The sequence below is a fragment of the Orycteropus afer genome, unplaced genomic scaffold, assembly GCF_000298275.1.
Source record: "Orycteropus afer afer isolate SDZICR_OR568_19922 unplaced genomic scaffold, OryAfe1.0 scaffold00031, whole genome shotgun sequence".
Lineage (NCBI taxonomy): Eukaryota > Metazoa > Chordata > Mammalia > Tubulidentata > Orycteropodidae > Orycteropus > Orycteropus afer.
Genome location: NW_006921618.1, coordinates 5706929 through 5722747, shown reverse-complemented (window position 1 = coordinate 5722747; position 15819 = coordinate 5706929). Strand labels below are relative to the sequence as shown.

The 15819-nt window shown below is 51.0% G+C and overlaps 1 protein-coding gene across 1 annotated transcript in view; it reads left to right on the top strand.

Annotated features, from left to right (window-relative positions):
• The window catches only part of KIF17 (kinesin family member 17), a 67731-nt gene that overhangs the window by 10220 nt on the left and 41692 nt on the right, over positions 1–15819 (top strand). Inside the window, 4 exon segments of the mRNA XM_007935660.1 lie at positions 641–742; positions 7005–7194; positions 9787–10239; positions 13683–13792. Coding sequence (XP_007933851.1) covers positions 641–742; positions 7005–7194; positions 9787–10239; positions 13683–13792 — 855 coding nt within the window.

The following is a 15819-nucleotide window of genomic DNA, read 5'->3' as shown; positions in this document are numbered from 1 at the left end:
CTTACCCCATTTTTGATATGTTGTTGTTGTTGTTGTTGTTGTTTGCCATCAGAACTTTTATGGGCTAGGTCAAGACCAGGCTTTGAACTTTGTCCCAGTGTCCATACTGCAGATGAGAATTGCCTGCGTCACCACTCATGGCAGGCACAGAGAGCCTTGCATCTAAGAAATGGCAGAACTGGGCCAGGGATGCTGGTCAGCTCCAGAGCCACTGTACTCACTCTCAGGACTCATGGTGGCCCATAAGAGCATCTAGAATCTGGGAGGGCCACCAGGATTCAGCCCAGGGCCAGTGCTTAGTCCATACCATACCTGTGGCCTCGGTTTCTCTACCTGAATAATGGGGAGGACCTTATTTCCTTCTGTGAGGCCAGTGAGAGAGCAGTAGGCAAGTACATAGTGACATGAGAACTCTGCAGTTCTGAGAAGCTGGAGGTCCACTAAGCTTGAGAGGAGGGGAAAGCTGGCTAGACAAGCAGGCAGGACAGGTGGGGTGGGACTCCTCTTGCCCTCAGATCCCCTTCCTCCTGTTTGTACTGCCTGTGAGACCCCAGGTCACTGGCTGCAAAGGTCCCAAGGGCCATCTGGCAGCAGATGGGCTGGTGTTCAGCTGTCCTTGCTCTTCGTCCCCTCCCTGCAGTGTGCTGAGGACACCAAATTCCTGGTCCGGGCCTCCTACCTGGAGATCTACAATGAAGACGTACGTGACCTGCTAGGGGCTGACACCAAGCAGAAGCTGGAGGTGGGTATGGGTCTGGCATGGGCAGGTGAGGACTGAAGGGGAGGTTGGCCTCCGGTGGTGCTCCTTCAGAAATGTGTGAGAAGTGTGCCGAGGGCAGGGGCACTGGCTGAGGCTGGAGTGGGGATTTTGACCTGGAAGTCTGGAGAATCCTCCAAGTATTAGAGGCTTGTGCCTGTGATGCACTGGCCAGGAATTGAACCTGGGTCTCCCGAGTGGAAAGTGAGTCTTCTAGCTCTGAACATTCACTGCCCTTGATAGAATCCTCAAAACATCCACCTCTACTTCACCCTTCTGCAAAGAAGTTCTTTCACTTGGAGTCTAGCCTGAGAACATTTTATGAAATGTGTGTCATGCTCCATGACTGATTGATGCTGAGGTGGGGTTAGTGGGCCTCCTCCCGCCTCCATCACTACACAAGGGGAGCTGGACTTCACCTGGAGGCAGTGCCAGTGTTATCTGTTGGCCTGGCTGGACTTTTTGTGTGAGATTTCCTTTTTAAAAAGGGCTTCCCTTCCACAAAACTTACTTTGAAAATCTCTAAGGACTCTTTTAGCTAAAAGAAGGTAATGATTCTCATTTATTGAACACTTACACTTGCTGCTTTTGGCACATTATCCCATTTAATTTTCATAGTAACCTTGTGAGGTAGGTATCACTATCCCTGATTTACAGATGAAGGAAGAAAAGCTTAGAGGCTAATTAACTTGCTCCAGGTTCACACAGCAGTAAATGACCAAGCCTGGGTTTGAACCATATCTGTCTGCCTTCAAGATCCTGGATCTCAAAAAACCCCTTTCACTGCTGCTCATTGACTCAGATTCTGGGACCTCATTCTCCTTTAAAAGGGGTCAGCCATGGAGATTCCCAAGGTCTCCTGGTGTAACCTCAGAAGGAGGCTGTTGCCAGGATCGAAGAGGGTAATATGAGTGAGCAGCTCAGTAGAGTGCTGGCACCTGGGAGGTGTTCACTCTGTGAGCTGTTTCATACCATCAGGATTCAGAGAATATGACAGAGGGATGGCAAAGTGGAAGCATCAAGAGAGGAAGGGAAGCTGGGACTGACGGTTAGCTCAGGACAGAAAAGTTAGAGCTGGCTCTGTCAGTCATGAGCATGACACGGTTTCATAAACTATTCTCAGTCTCCTGAAGGGCTAGACTTAGAATGCAAGAACCTTATTTCATAGCAGCGTAAATGAGGGAGATGTTTTGAGGATTCTGTCAAGGGCAGTGGTGGTTCAGTGCTAGATGTCTCACCTGCAGGAGGCCCAGGTTCAGTTTCTGGCCAGCGCCCCTCATGTCCAGCCACCACCCAATGGTCATCAGAGGCCTGCATGTTGCCATGATGCTGAACAGGTTTCAGCAGAGCTTCCAGACTATGATGGGCCAGGAAGAAAGGCCTGGTGATCGACTTCAGAATCAGCCAGAGAAAACTCTACAGATCACAACCATCTGTTCCCAGCTCATCACAGGGACACCACAGGACTGTGTGGGATTTTGTTCTGTTAGCAACAAACAACAACATCAAGACAGGCAGTACTAGGCTGAGGCTTTGGGGAGCCCAGGAAGTGACCTGGCAGGATTACACAGCAAGTTGGTAGCAGTGTTGGGACTAGGTCCAGGTCGTTTTGCCTTCACCTTATTGAAAAGATAACAACAACAACAACAACAACAGTTCTATCTTCTATCTGAGGCTCTTGAAATGCTGAGTAGGCCTGGTCTGGTCCAAGGAGGAGAGGCCAGGAAGGAGATGCTGACTCAGATCTGTGGCTGGCTTCCACAACTTTGGTGTTTCCCCTCTGGCCAGGCAACCAACAGCCTGATCCCCAAAGGCCCACAACTAGCAGAATCAGGCTGCCTGGGGAAAGGGTGAGCATCGTTCCTTTAATACGAGCCACCCAGGGAGGTTGGGATGGAGATTCTTACATTACAGATGAGGAAAGGAGGCTTGAAAAGTGGTTTGCCTGAGGCCACTTGGCTAAGAAGCCACAGAGTCAGGATTGACCACTTTCTGTGACCCCAACTGCTGAGGGCATGAACCTTAATGGCCATGGAGAGGTGGGGGAGTCAGAGAAGTGGGTGCCTGGTGACTTCTCTCAATCTGCTTGCTCCTCACTAACCTCAGGGAATGAATGCGCATTGAAATCACCTGGTCCCAACCTTCCCCTGTATCCTCACTTACCCTGCGTTGACCTGAGGGTCAGTGAGTTCCTTTGTGATGATGGGCCAAACAGAATAGATCAGGCCCCTGGGAGTGACTGTCTTGAAAAACGTTTGTGTATTGATTCATATCTTGGACAAATGCTTGAAAAATAAGCCAGAAAAGTCTTTGAGAGCTTCTAGTCGAAACTTTACTGATACAGATAAGGAAACTGATGACTGGGAGGGGAAGGGACTTGGCCAAGGTCACACAGCAAACTACCAGCAATGGTATTGGTACCAGAGCTTGTGGGACCTGAATGGTCAGGAGCTTTTTATCTGCATCAGCAATATAAGAAACTCCTGGGACAGTACCACTCATCTATTAATTATACCCTGGTGGCTTCATGTAGCTATGATGCTGGAAGCTATACCACTGTTATTTCATATACCAAAAGGAGTAATCATGGTGGACAGGTTTCAGTGGAGCCTCTACACTAAGACAGACTAGCAAGAAAGGCCTGGTGATCTACTTCTAAAAATTAGCCAATGAAAACCTTGTGGATCACAACAGAACGTTGTCCACTGTAGCGCTAGAAGATGAGCCCCCTAGTTTGGAAGGCACTTATATTACACAGTGGCCTCAACAGTGGACCAGAACAGACCTATGACTGTGAAGATGGTGCTGGACCAGGCACTGTTTCATTCTCTTCTATATAAGGTTGCCATGAGGCTGAACCAACTCGATGGCAACTAACAGCAAGGGGTTTTAAGTGAGGGAGGGTCATTCACTTGTTGATTCACTCAGTCCACAAGGACTTACTAGGAAAACCTCATGGGCTCCAGGTGCCAGGCCACACGCTGCACCAGGTGCACAGAGTCTCCATCCAGACTCAAATCCTGGGGACCCACCTCTGCCCCCTCTTCCTCAGACTCCGTCTCAAACACGGCAACCTACTCCGTTTCTGTGAAGGTGCTTCCAGCCGCCCACCTGGACTCTCTCTGCCGGCTTCTCTGTCCTGGAGCTGGTGCAGCTGAGTCACAGCTCAGCCCCCAGACGGAGGAATAGGGAGGGGAGGAAGGCACAGGGAGCTGTTCCCGTGAGGCAGCCGCAGTTGGCATGTCAGAGTCTCCTGCCTGCTTGGGAACTTCTGCCCACCTGACCTGAGCTCACGGAGTCAGTCACCGAGTCAGGCCCTCCTCCTGCTCCTCAACACCCTGGATCCTGGAAGGATCCATTATCCAGGCTTAGAGGGGCCAGGGGCCAGCAGCCATGTGCATTTGCCCCAGCTGGGCCCACTGGCTTCAGGCTTGGTGATCTGCCAGCAACAGATGTGTCCAGTGAACATCCCCCATGGGCTCAGGGGGCTTTGACAGGCTGCCCTGTGGAGGGCATGCAAATCCATTTTGTGGGAGGAGCCCCGTCCCTCAAGCAGTGAGCCTGGAGCAAGGATGGGCAAGCGCTGGCCTCCAAGGACCTCTCCAGCTGTCACGTTCAGTGGTGACTAAGGGGGCAACTGGAGTGGACAATCGGTTGTAGAGTTTATCATCCTGGCTGAGGACGGCTTCCAAAAGGAGCCAAGTCCTGGTTGCTGACTCATGATGACTGCCCAGGAGGAGACCTTCTCACAGCCAGGATAGCACGGTGGCATCAGAGTACACCTGGGGCTGGATCTCAGCCTGCCTTTCTCTGGCCATATGGTAGCATTGCTGTGAGGAATCAGATAATGTTGATAAAGTGCTTGACACAGCCTGATTATCTTTGTAATTAGAGGTAATTAGATCAGCTAGGCTAGCAAGAGAGTTTGGGAAGCATCAAGGGTAGAGAGTCACATCCTCTTGTACCCACAAAGCACCAGTATTGTGTGGTGGGTATGGGGCTCTTAGGGGCCTCACCCCTGGGTTCTCCCCACTCCGTGTAGGGCCAGAGTGCCAGTGGCCACCTCTCACAATGCAGCGTTTCTTGGTTCCTGACTGGCACTGCATCCTTGCTGGTTGCTATGGCAACCAGTCTCTGGCTGTGTAGCTGCAGCTGCAATGAGCAGTTACTAAGGAACACGGTGCACAGCTGGCAGTCCTCACTGGGCACCTTCCTGTCACTAAGGAGGAATGGGGCACATCACTGGAGGAGTCTGCCTTAGTCATCATCATTTGGGCATACGGGGTAGGAGTGCAGGTCTTCCAGGGCCTAATAATAGGACCAGTGAGAGACCCCTGAGGGAAGAGGCTGCCTCCCTGTGGCCCTTCCAGGTGCCTGAGCACCTCAGGTGCCAGACAGAGCATCATCTTCCTGTCTATGGCCTGCGTCCACTGAGCGCCCTCTAGGGGTCTGGCAGAACTTTTTAAAGGTCTGTTCTTCATCCTCCCGATGTTGTTAGGTCGTGACCCCATGTGACAGAGTAGAACTGCCCTATAGGGTTTTTAGAGGCTGTAATCTTTATGGGAGCAGACCACCAGGGCTTTCTTCTGTGGAGCTGCTGGGTGTGTTCCAACCAACCAGCCTTTCGGTTATCAGCCCAGGGCTTAACCTTTGTACCAACTGAGCTCCTCAAGATAGTTTTATAGAAGTAGCATTTATTATTTTCATTTTACAAATGAGGAAACGGAGGCCTAGAGAGGCAAGTTGACTTCCCCAAGTTTATAGAAACTAGCGAGGGGGAGAATCAGGTTTCCAGCCACAATCCATTTGACTCAATAGGAAGCTGCGTTCTTCAGAAGGCAAGAGCCGCCATCTGTTCCATTGGGCCTGCTCTGTGCCAGGCACAGCTCTAGGGATGAGAATGTGGCAGTGGTCCAAGCAGGCAGCTCTTTAGGCACACAGTCAGCATGGAGCAGGCTGTTGGGCACAGAGCAGTGTCCTAGGACTGTCTTCAAGCCACCCCCTCTCAGTGGGATCTCTCACTTCTGCCGTTTGTTCTCTGCTCCCATGGTCACCTCCTAGGTCAGCCCTTTGCTGCTGCAGGCTTCAGTCACTGTAGGATGTTCCAGCCTCTCCCTGACTCCATCCGTTGTGTTATGCTCCTGCCAGTGGAGCCTTCCACTGCTTGTGATCCCATTGCTGCCCTGCCAGCAGCGGTGTGATCTTAAACAAGTCACTTAACTTTTCTGTGCCTTGGTTGCTTGCATATCTGTTTCAGGAAGCCCAGTCCTGCACTAACTGCGGTCCTATAAGCTGGGTCTGGCTATTCCCCCACTTCACACGTTAGCAGGAAGGCAAAGCCTATGCTTGTCCCCTCACTATGACAGGGGGCCCAGCCCCACTAAGACCCCTGAAGCTGCCCAAAGCATCTGAGCCTCTGTGACTGACCAGCATAGACCAGCAGGGCCATTTGGCAGAAAGTTGACTTTTGTCTTTAATTCATTCTGCTCTTGCCAGAGTGGTTTAATTTCCTCTCACACTTGAAAAATATTGCATTTCACAGCTCTGTGTCAGCAACAAAACAGTTTGGCTGCCTAGAAAATGAGCAGGAAGCAATCAGATAAATTAATTTACTCACTGTCATTGCACTGATGGCTGGGAACCTGGCTGAGCTGTGAGCCAGCTGGAGTTCTAGACAGCAAATGGCCGCTCATTCACCCAGGTACCATGGCCCAAGGGTCTGGATATGTTCCTGTTGCTATGGAGCTATGATAGCAGAGAGGCAGCAGGAGCCATACGGGCAGGGTGAAGGAGGGAGCACTCAGAGCCCTTGGGCTCCCTGATGGAAACCAACTTCGTCATGCTATTAACAGCTAAGGTGGCAGCTGGCATTTATTGAACCCTTAATGACACACAAGCACCATGCTGAGCATTGTGTGTGTTTTATTTTACTGCATCCTCACCACATCCCTATGAGATTAAGTATTTTATATTCATTTTACAGATGTGGAAACTGAGGTGTGGAAAGGTAAAGTCACTGGCCCAAGGTACCACTAGTGGGAGATGTAGTGGTGGGTTTGAGGCTGGCTGTGCCTGGAGCAAACCCTCTCCTTCTGTTACAGGGAGTTGAAGTGCCAACCTGCACTGTAGGAGGAAGAAGGTGGTCTAACTAGGCCCTTGCCTCTGGTTCCCTGGCAACCCCTGCTCCTGCTTTGGGAGGCAGGAGGCCCCATCCCTCACCTCTCCTGCATGGTTCCCCCACCCACAGCTGAAGGAGCACCCTGAGAAGGGCGTGTATGTGAAGGGGCTGTCAATGCACACGGTGCACAGCGTGGCCCAGTGTGAGCGCATCATGGAGACGGGCTGGAAGAACCGCTCAGTTGGCTACACCCTGATGAACAAGGACTCCTCCCGCTCACACTCCATCTTCACCATCAGCATTGAGATCTATGCTGTGGGTATGTGGGGCTGGGCTGGGTGGAGGGTGGGCTGGGCACTCTGAGCCAGGAGTTCCTACTCCTCCCAGCCAAGACGCTTCAGCCCTGGGAGCCTCAGGAACCCCATCTAAAACTGCCTGGAAGAAACATAGGAGGACTCTCCCAATACTTGCATCTGTGGGTCTAGGACAACAGCAACATAACAGTAGTAATCCTGGTAGCTGGCATCTGTGAGTACCTACTGTGTGTCAAGCATTTTATGTGCATCATTTCATTTAGTTCTTACAGAAGTGCTGTGTTAGGTTCCTAGGGTTGCTGTAACAATTATTACAAACTTGGTGGCTTAAAACAACAGAAATTTATTCTCTCACAGTCTGGAGGCCAGAAGTCCAAAATCAAGGTGCCTGGAGGTCTGGTGCCTTCTGGAGGCTCTAGGGGAGAATCCATTCTGTGCCTCTGTCTCATGTGTTTACAGGCAACCCTTGGTGTTCCTTGACTCAGAGCTGCATCACCCTGCTCTCTGCCTGCTTTCTACAGCCTTCTCTGTGCTCTTTCTCTTATAAAGACATTTGTCATTGGATTCAGGACCCACTCTAATCTTGGAAGATCTCATCTGGAGATCCTTACCTTAATTCCATCTACAAAGACCCTTACTTTGAGTAAAGTCACATTTGGAGTTTCAGGTGGACACTATTCAAACCAGTGAAAACTCCACTGGGTAGGTACCATTTTACAGATGAAGAAACTGAGGTCACACAACTAGCAAGTGTCAGAGCTGGGATTTGATCTCACAGTGTGTATCAACCAGATTATTTGGGTTTCTCCTATTTTTCTATAATCTCTCTACTCTCCTGTTACCTTACTTTTCCTTTTTTTTTTTTTTTTTTCTTTTCTGGGAGTTACTGAGAAAGAGAAGGAAGGAAATAAATCCATATTTATTCTAAGCCATTTGTAAGCCAGGCCATGTGCCTCTACTGAACCCCAGCCAGACTTCTGATTTCTCCAGATTGCTGTGCTCATGGGCATCCAAGACCATTTCTGGTTTTCCCCAACAGAATACTAAGTGGGAAGTTCCTCTCCCTTCCTCCCCCAGCTAGGGGTTTGGGCCTAGCCCACTGATGGGTCTGAAATGACACCATCACATTTGGAACTCTCTGTTCAAGGGCAAGTTTCAGAGTCTCTTCTGACATCCATTTTGGTCTTTTTTTTCCTTTCCTGTCTTTTTAATGACCTTTTGCTTTCTTCATGGATGGTGTTCTTGATGTCATCCCACAACTGCAACGATGAGCTCAAGCATAGCAAGGATTGTGAGGGTGGCGCAGGACTGGGCAGTGTTTTCGTTCTGTTGTGCATGGGGTCACTGTGAGTCAGAGCTGACTCGATGGCATCTAACAACAGCAACAACATTTGGAACCATTTATGATGTAGTCTAGTAACAAGAAGAATTGTTAATGCTACAAGAATGCAAGTTCTCATTTAATGACACTTGCTGTGTGCCAGACACAATCCTTGGTACTTTACTGTCAATGCGATCCTCAGAACAGCCCTGCAGGGTGGATGTTTTATCCCTATTTTACTGAGAGAGAAAAACGCTGAGGCTCAGAGCCAAGTGGCATTACTTCCCTGAGTTTTACAGCTACTGAGGTAGACTCAGTAGCTACTTTAAAACCTGTGCTGCTGAGCCCACACGAACAGCCACCTGCCGCCCTTGACACCCAGGGTCCACCCTGCCAGCACGGAGAAACAAACCCTGCTAGGTTCCAGGGCCGTGTGGTGGTATTGGGTGCCATTGAGTTGATTTCAACTCATGGTGACCCCGTGGGATAGACTAGAACTACTCCATGGAATTTTCTAGGCTGTTATCTTTGTGGGAGCAGATCGCCAGGTGTCTTTCCTGTGCAGCTGCTGGGTGGGTTCAAACTACCAACCTTTCAGTTAGTAGCTGAGCACTTAATCATTGCACTTCAAAGGCTCCCAGGACCTGTGTAGACTTTATGAAAATGTGTGGTCAGTTTACTTTACTCCTCTCAACAATCCCAGGAGGGAGGTATGTGTATATATACTTAGTCTCATTTTATTGATGTGGGAAATGAGGATCAGAGAGATACATAGCTTTGCCAAGATTACACAGCAAGTAAGACGCAGAACTGGAATTGGAACCAGGTGCAAAGCTTCAAAGCTGATACTGTTTTGTATTAAAGGCTACAGCTCCCTGATGACCTAGACATACCCCCACCTCCAGCCTTACAGGAATTCTGTAGGAGCTGTTATGATAGCTATAAGGAATCCTGCTGTATTTGAAGACTAGTCTGTACCTCCCAGCCACTGTCCCAAGCCCCGCCTACCCTGACACCTGGTCAGTACAGCATGGTGGGAGTTGTCTGCCTGTGGAATTAGGCAGCCCTGGGTCAGATCTTGGCTTCACTACTTAGCAGCTGTGTGATCTTGGAAAGTTACATGCCCTTTCTGAGTCTCAGTTTCTTCATCTTTAAAATGGGCACATTAATCGCACCTCTTCAGTGGTTTCCTTTGTTGACTAAAATGGTACCCTTGGTGGGTGGTAAGTGCTCAGTGCCTAAAGGCCACTCCCTCCTCTGCCTGGTCTGTCTGCAGATGAGCGGGGCAAGGATCATCTCCGGGCGGGCAAACTGAACCTGGTGGACCTGGCAGGCAGTGAACGGCAGTCCAAGACAGGCGCCACAGGGGAGCGACTCAAGGAGGCCACCAAGATCAACCTGTCACTGTCAGCGCTGGGCAATGTCATCTCGGCCCTGGTGGACGGGCGCTGCAGACACATCCCCTATCGGGACTCAAAGTTAACACGGCTACTTCAGGACTCACTGGGTGGCAACACCAAGACACTGATGGTGGCCTGCCTGTCACCCGCTGACAACAACTACGATGAGACACTCAGCACGCTGCGCTACGCAAACCGAGCCAAAAACATCAAGAACAAGCCACGCATCAATGAGGACCCCAAGGATGCTCTTCTGCGCGAGTACCAGGAGGAGATCAAGAGGCTCAAGGCCATTCTGGCCCAGCAGATGAGCCCCGGCAGCCTGTCAGGTAGGGCAGCGGGGAGAGCGGAGCAGGGAAGGAGAGGTGGGATGCATGGGAGGGAGGCTGTGGGAGGATCAGGAGGCTGGGAGAAAGGCTCTTATGTCTGGTCTCTGGCTTTCCACCTGAGAGAAGATGGAAATGGACATTGTTCCCCACCTCCGCTCATCTTCCTGGGAGCACATCTTTTGGACACTCAGGGGTCAAAAAACCAGAGCTGTGGTTGGTGACTCAGAGGTTTCTGCTAGCTGATGGCCTCAGGGAGAGGCTCGTCTGTCTGGCCTAGCCTCTTGGCCCCAGGCTCAGTCACCTTTTCCCCACCTCAGGGCTGCACATCCGTTTTGCCACCCGTCCGCCCTCTGTGTCTTGGCGCTGTTGTGATGCTGTGCTGCTCCCTCACTCAGCCCCAGTCCCAGTTATGCACCTTGTTATTGCAGCTCTCATGAGCACACAGTTGGCTGTCATCTGGCGGGTAGAAATCCATACCTGCAGGACCTGAGATCTGAGAGACTCCAAGCTTTTTTTTTTCTGAGAACCCTTAGGGAAACAACCATGAAAGAGCCTGGGTTCATGTGTCTATTCATCCACCTCCTACCTTCCTCTCCATCCATCCACCCGTCTATTCATCCACCTACCCACCCACCCTCCACTTATTTATCTACCCTCTCATCCATCCATCCACCCTTCCATCCATCTGTTCACATAATCTATCCTTCTATCTGTCCAGCCACTTACCCACTCCATTCATCTATCTCTTGATCCAGCCATTCACCTGCCCATCCGTACAGCCCACCCATCCATTTAATCTACCTATTCATTCACCCATTCTATCTACCCATCCCAATCCGCTCTTCCATCCATCCATCCATCCAAAATTCACTGAGCATCTCCTCAGTGCCTGGGTCATAGAGATGCCTCAGACCCAGTCTCTGTCCTCTAGTCTCCTAGGGAGAAAAACACTCTAGCAGACAGTCAGGGTACAGCATGACAAACTCTAGAGCAGACAGCAGTACAGGGCACTGCAGGGCAGAAAGGAGTGTGTGGCAGGTCAGTCAGGGAGGGGGTGGTTGAGCAGAGTCTTGAAGGATGAGAAGTATCTCTGATGGACAGAATGAGGAGGGCCCTGTGTGTGCAAAGACATACAAACTGTAAGGTATGTTTGGGGAACTACAAACCCTTCTACTAGCTGCCTGGGGAGGAGGGAGGTGGGAGGTCATGTTGAGGCTGTCAAGGGCTGGAGTGGATAGTCTTGAATACAATGATGAGAATGGACTTTGACAACCCACCTTCTTCCTCTTGTCCTATTCTCCACTCCTGACCCCATTCATTCTGCAGGTCAGTCAGGGAGGACAGGAAGAGGAATGACAAGAGGTGTTGGAAACAGGGGGAGACTCTGCCGGTGGCTCCCCAAGCCCAGCAGCTGACCTTTGCACCACATGCCAGCGGTTACCATGCAGCCTTACAGCCTTACAGGGGTGGGGACTGTTAGTGTCTCTGCTTCTGGGATTAAGAGCATGACGTTTAGCAAGCTGGAACTGTGGTGCAGAACAGAGCTGGGAGCTGAGCATCTAATAGCCAGTTCTCTTCCAGGCTTCTTGGGCAAATGCCTTTGCCATCTGTGGCTCACTTTCCTCATGTGTAAAATGGAGAGAACACCACCACCTGCCTTGTCACTTTTGGAGGAGTTGGAGAATGACGTGATAATGCGTATGTGGCCTTAGCATGGAGCCAGGCACTTAAGGGCTCGGTAGACAACAGATGATGCTATAATTTTATAGTCTGGCCTTGCACCCATCTGTGTCTTGACTCAGGGCTCCACGTTTCTGCCCCAAAGTGCTCACTATCAGACACTGACCCTGTATCAGCTGTGCTTCTCCCTCTGGTTAGTGGCACATTTCTTTCTTTCCCTTTTAGCAAAACTTGAAATATGTTTGCTTCCACTGGCTCCAGTTTCTCTCCTGCGCTCCCTCTTGCCCCTGGTCCTTCAGGCTTCTGCTCTGCACTTCCTGAAGCTGCTCTTGTGCTCAGTGGCCTCCTGGATGTGAAAACCAGTGATCAGGCCCGACAAGCCTCAGCTCGCTTGCCCTATTAGCATCGGCAGACTCAGTGGACCCCCGCTGGGACACAGCTTTGCCCTGGTTCCCTTCCTACCTCCCCGGCCTCTCCATCCCAGTCCCTGGATGCTTCCTTCTCCTCGCCCTGATGTCCCACTAGTCCGGTTCTGTCCTCTCTGCTCTCTTCTACACTTACTTGTGAGGAGGTTTCATCTGTTCTGGTGGCTTTAAACCACCTCTGCTCATGTTCTCACATGGAGCGCTCTGAATTCCAAACTTGATATCCAACTGGCTATCCAACAAGCATTTCAATTTAGCATGTCCACCCTGCGCTCTCTGATCTCCCCCACCTACTTGTCCTGCAGACGTCCCCACACAGTTTATGGGACTTGTGTGTGTATGTGTGTGTGTGTGTGTGTGTGTGTTCGTGTTCCACTCTGAAACCCAGAGTCATCCTTGACTTCCTGTTTTCTCTCAAACCCACATCCAGTCTGTCAGCAAATTCTGTGGGCTCTACCTTCACATCATGCCCAGAATCTATGCACTTGTCCCCACTTCCTGCTGTTGCCACTGTGGCCAGAGCCACTAGCATCTCTCACATGAGTTACCTCAGGAGTCCCCCGACAGGTCTCCCAGCTCCGCCCTTGCTCTCTTGGTTTGTTCTCCACACAGCACCAGAGAAGTCCTGTTCAAATGCAAGTCAGATTCCATCACTGCCCCATTCAAACCCTTCAGTGGCACTGGAGTGGAAGCTAAAGCCCTCATAGCAGCCTGCAAGGCCCTCACCAGCTTGTCCTGTTGCCTCTCTGGCCTTCTTTCCTACCACCCTCCCCCTGGCTTACTCTGCTCTGGTTCCACTGGCCTCCTGGCTGTTCCAGGGCGGTCCAGGCACATGCCTGCCACATGGCCTTCACACGCGCTACCCCCCTCCCGGAAAGCTCTTCCCCAGGATCTCCGCCTGCCTCTGGTCAGATCCCTGCTTCCGCTTGTCAAAGGGGTCTTCCCTGACCACCCAATTTAAATTGCAACCCTTCCTTGTTCTTCCTTCTGAGCAGCCTGCCTGCTTTCTTTTTCTTCTTAGCATGTGTCACCTGTAACATGTAATACACTTTACTTATCTTGTGTACCTTTCTGCCCCAATTGAAAACTCACTGGGACCATGGAGTTTTGTCTGTTTGTCCAGTGCTGCATCCCCAGTGCCTGGAACATGGAGGTGCTCAGTGCATGTTTGTTGATTGGGTGAATGAATTAGCCCTTTATACAGAGGCACGTTTGAGATAGTGCAGCGCTCTGACGTCTTTTATGAACAAGCGTGTGGTTGTCTCTGTACTGATTTCTGCTTAGTTCGGTGAACCCTGTGCCCCTTGTCACAAACCCTGATCTCTGTTCTCTTCCCAGCCCTGCTGTCCAGCCAGGTGCCTCTAAACCCTGTCCAGTGTGAGGAGAAGCCACTGCCCCCACCTGTGATCCAGCATGACACAGAGGCAGAGAAGCAGCTGATCCGGGAGGTGAGACCCCTTGTGGTGGAGGCCGGGAGGGCAGGTGGGGCTGAGCGGGGAAGAGCTGCTGCCTTGGCTGCAGGGGCCCAACTCATTTAACCTTCACCAGCATCCCTGGGGTTGATTCTGCAGTACCCCTCTTGAAGCTGAGAACTCTGAAGCTCAAAGAGCTGCCATGACTTGTCCAAGGACATACAGCTCCCAAGAGACCGAGCAGGATTTGAATTCAGGTTCCTGACTTGAGTGCCTGCCACCCCATCATTGCCTGAACAGGGAGAATAAGGAGGGCTGTGGGCGTCTCCAGGAGATATCTAGCTTGGTCCTCTGTCTTGGGAAACAGAGTCAAGAAGTACCGATACTCCAAAGGTGCAGGGAGATCCTGCCATGTGTGCATGCACGTGTATATGTGTGCATATGTGTGTACGTGTTCAGGTGCATGTGTGTGTGTGTGTTTGCTTGCTCTCAGTAATGGAAGAGTGGCCGTGGATCGGTTGATACACAGCAGGCTTCCTATGGGGATGGCTGGGCAAAGGCAGAGAAGTTGGAATAGAGAGAGGATTTGGTCCTCAGCAGGTGCCAACAAGCCTGAGGCTGAGAGCGGGGCATCCGGGTGGGCAGTGAGGAACCTCTCAGGCAGCCAGTTGACTGATGGGTAAGTGGGGTGTTGGCCTCCAAGAAAAAGCTTTCACCTGGGGTGCCTAGATCCTCTCACATGTGTGCCTTCCCAGCAACCCTGGGAAACAACAGGTCAGGGAGCACCTCAGTGTGCAGATATGGAATTGGTCCCTAGATGGGAGGAGAGCAGAGCCACCGAACTCCCACCTTAGGCTCTGTCCTGACTCTGGTCTCTGGAGGTTCCAGCCATTTGAAGGCTGCGTTCTGAGACCTGTCATGGAATTTGACATTTGACAGTCCTTTTAGGGCACCAGCTTTTTCCTGATGAAGAATATCATGCCAGGCGGGGACAGCTCTGCTGGGGCTGGGGCCTGGCTGTGTCCATAGCTGGGCCTCTGCCACTCAGCTGTCACCTCAGTTGGGATCACATCTGGGGCCCCGGAAGCCCCTTTCAGGCTGTGGGGGCTTGTGCCCAGCTCTGGGTGGCCAGAACAAGTAAGGCTTGGAGAGCTCAGTGCTGTGTGCTGGAGGGCTGAGGGAAATTGACCAGAGTCCCCAAGTGCTGCCCCTGTGACAGACAGAAGCTTTTACTGTTTGCTCTTGGGGAAGATCATGAGGAGTCTAGGAACTCAGCCAGTCACTCTGCCTTTTCACCTGCTGCTCTGGAGGCTCCTGGGACAGGGTCTGGGTGTCAGGTCCATCTCTGGGTCTCTGGGCCAGGCTCAGAGGAGGTGCTGGGAGGGAGGGGCCATTGGGGATGGCAGAGCACAGCACCACAAGAATGAGAGAAGGCATGCTTTTTGCTTTTTTTTTTTTACTTTTTTTTTTTTAATTGTGATTTGGATGAATTCACTTTCCATACAGCTGTTCACACACACGTTGTCTCATGACATTGACTACAATTTACCCCAATGCAACAGCTCCCCTCCCACTTCCTACCAATAGTTACCTCTTCCCTGTGTCCATTCCATGTACTCCTGCCCCCTGAGCTGTCTCCCTGTGCCTAAACAGCCCCTTTTTCTCCCATGATTGTTCTCTGCAAGGAGTGTATCTACCTCAGGTAAATGTTCAACTTTTATGCCTATGTTTTGTCTAGCTGGAAGCCACAAGTGTGGTCAGCCTGTCTACCCATCTATCCACCTGTATACCCATGTTTTCTTTCACTGACAATGCAGTACTGTATGTGCAAAAGAGTTCTTCTTTGTTGTCTGCACCTCCCATGTACCTCTCTGTCTTCCTCTTCCTCAGTGCCACCATGTTGATCACTCACATTTGGTACATTGCCCTTCTCTTCACCCAAATCAATACTTACCTCTACCTTATCTAACAGTGTTCCCTACCTTACCCTCCCACCTCTGGTAACCAACAAAGAAAATTTCCTTCCATATATCAACCGTTCCTTTACTTTTTTTTTTTTTTTT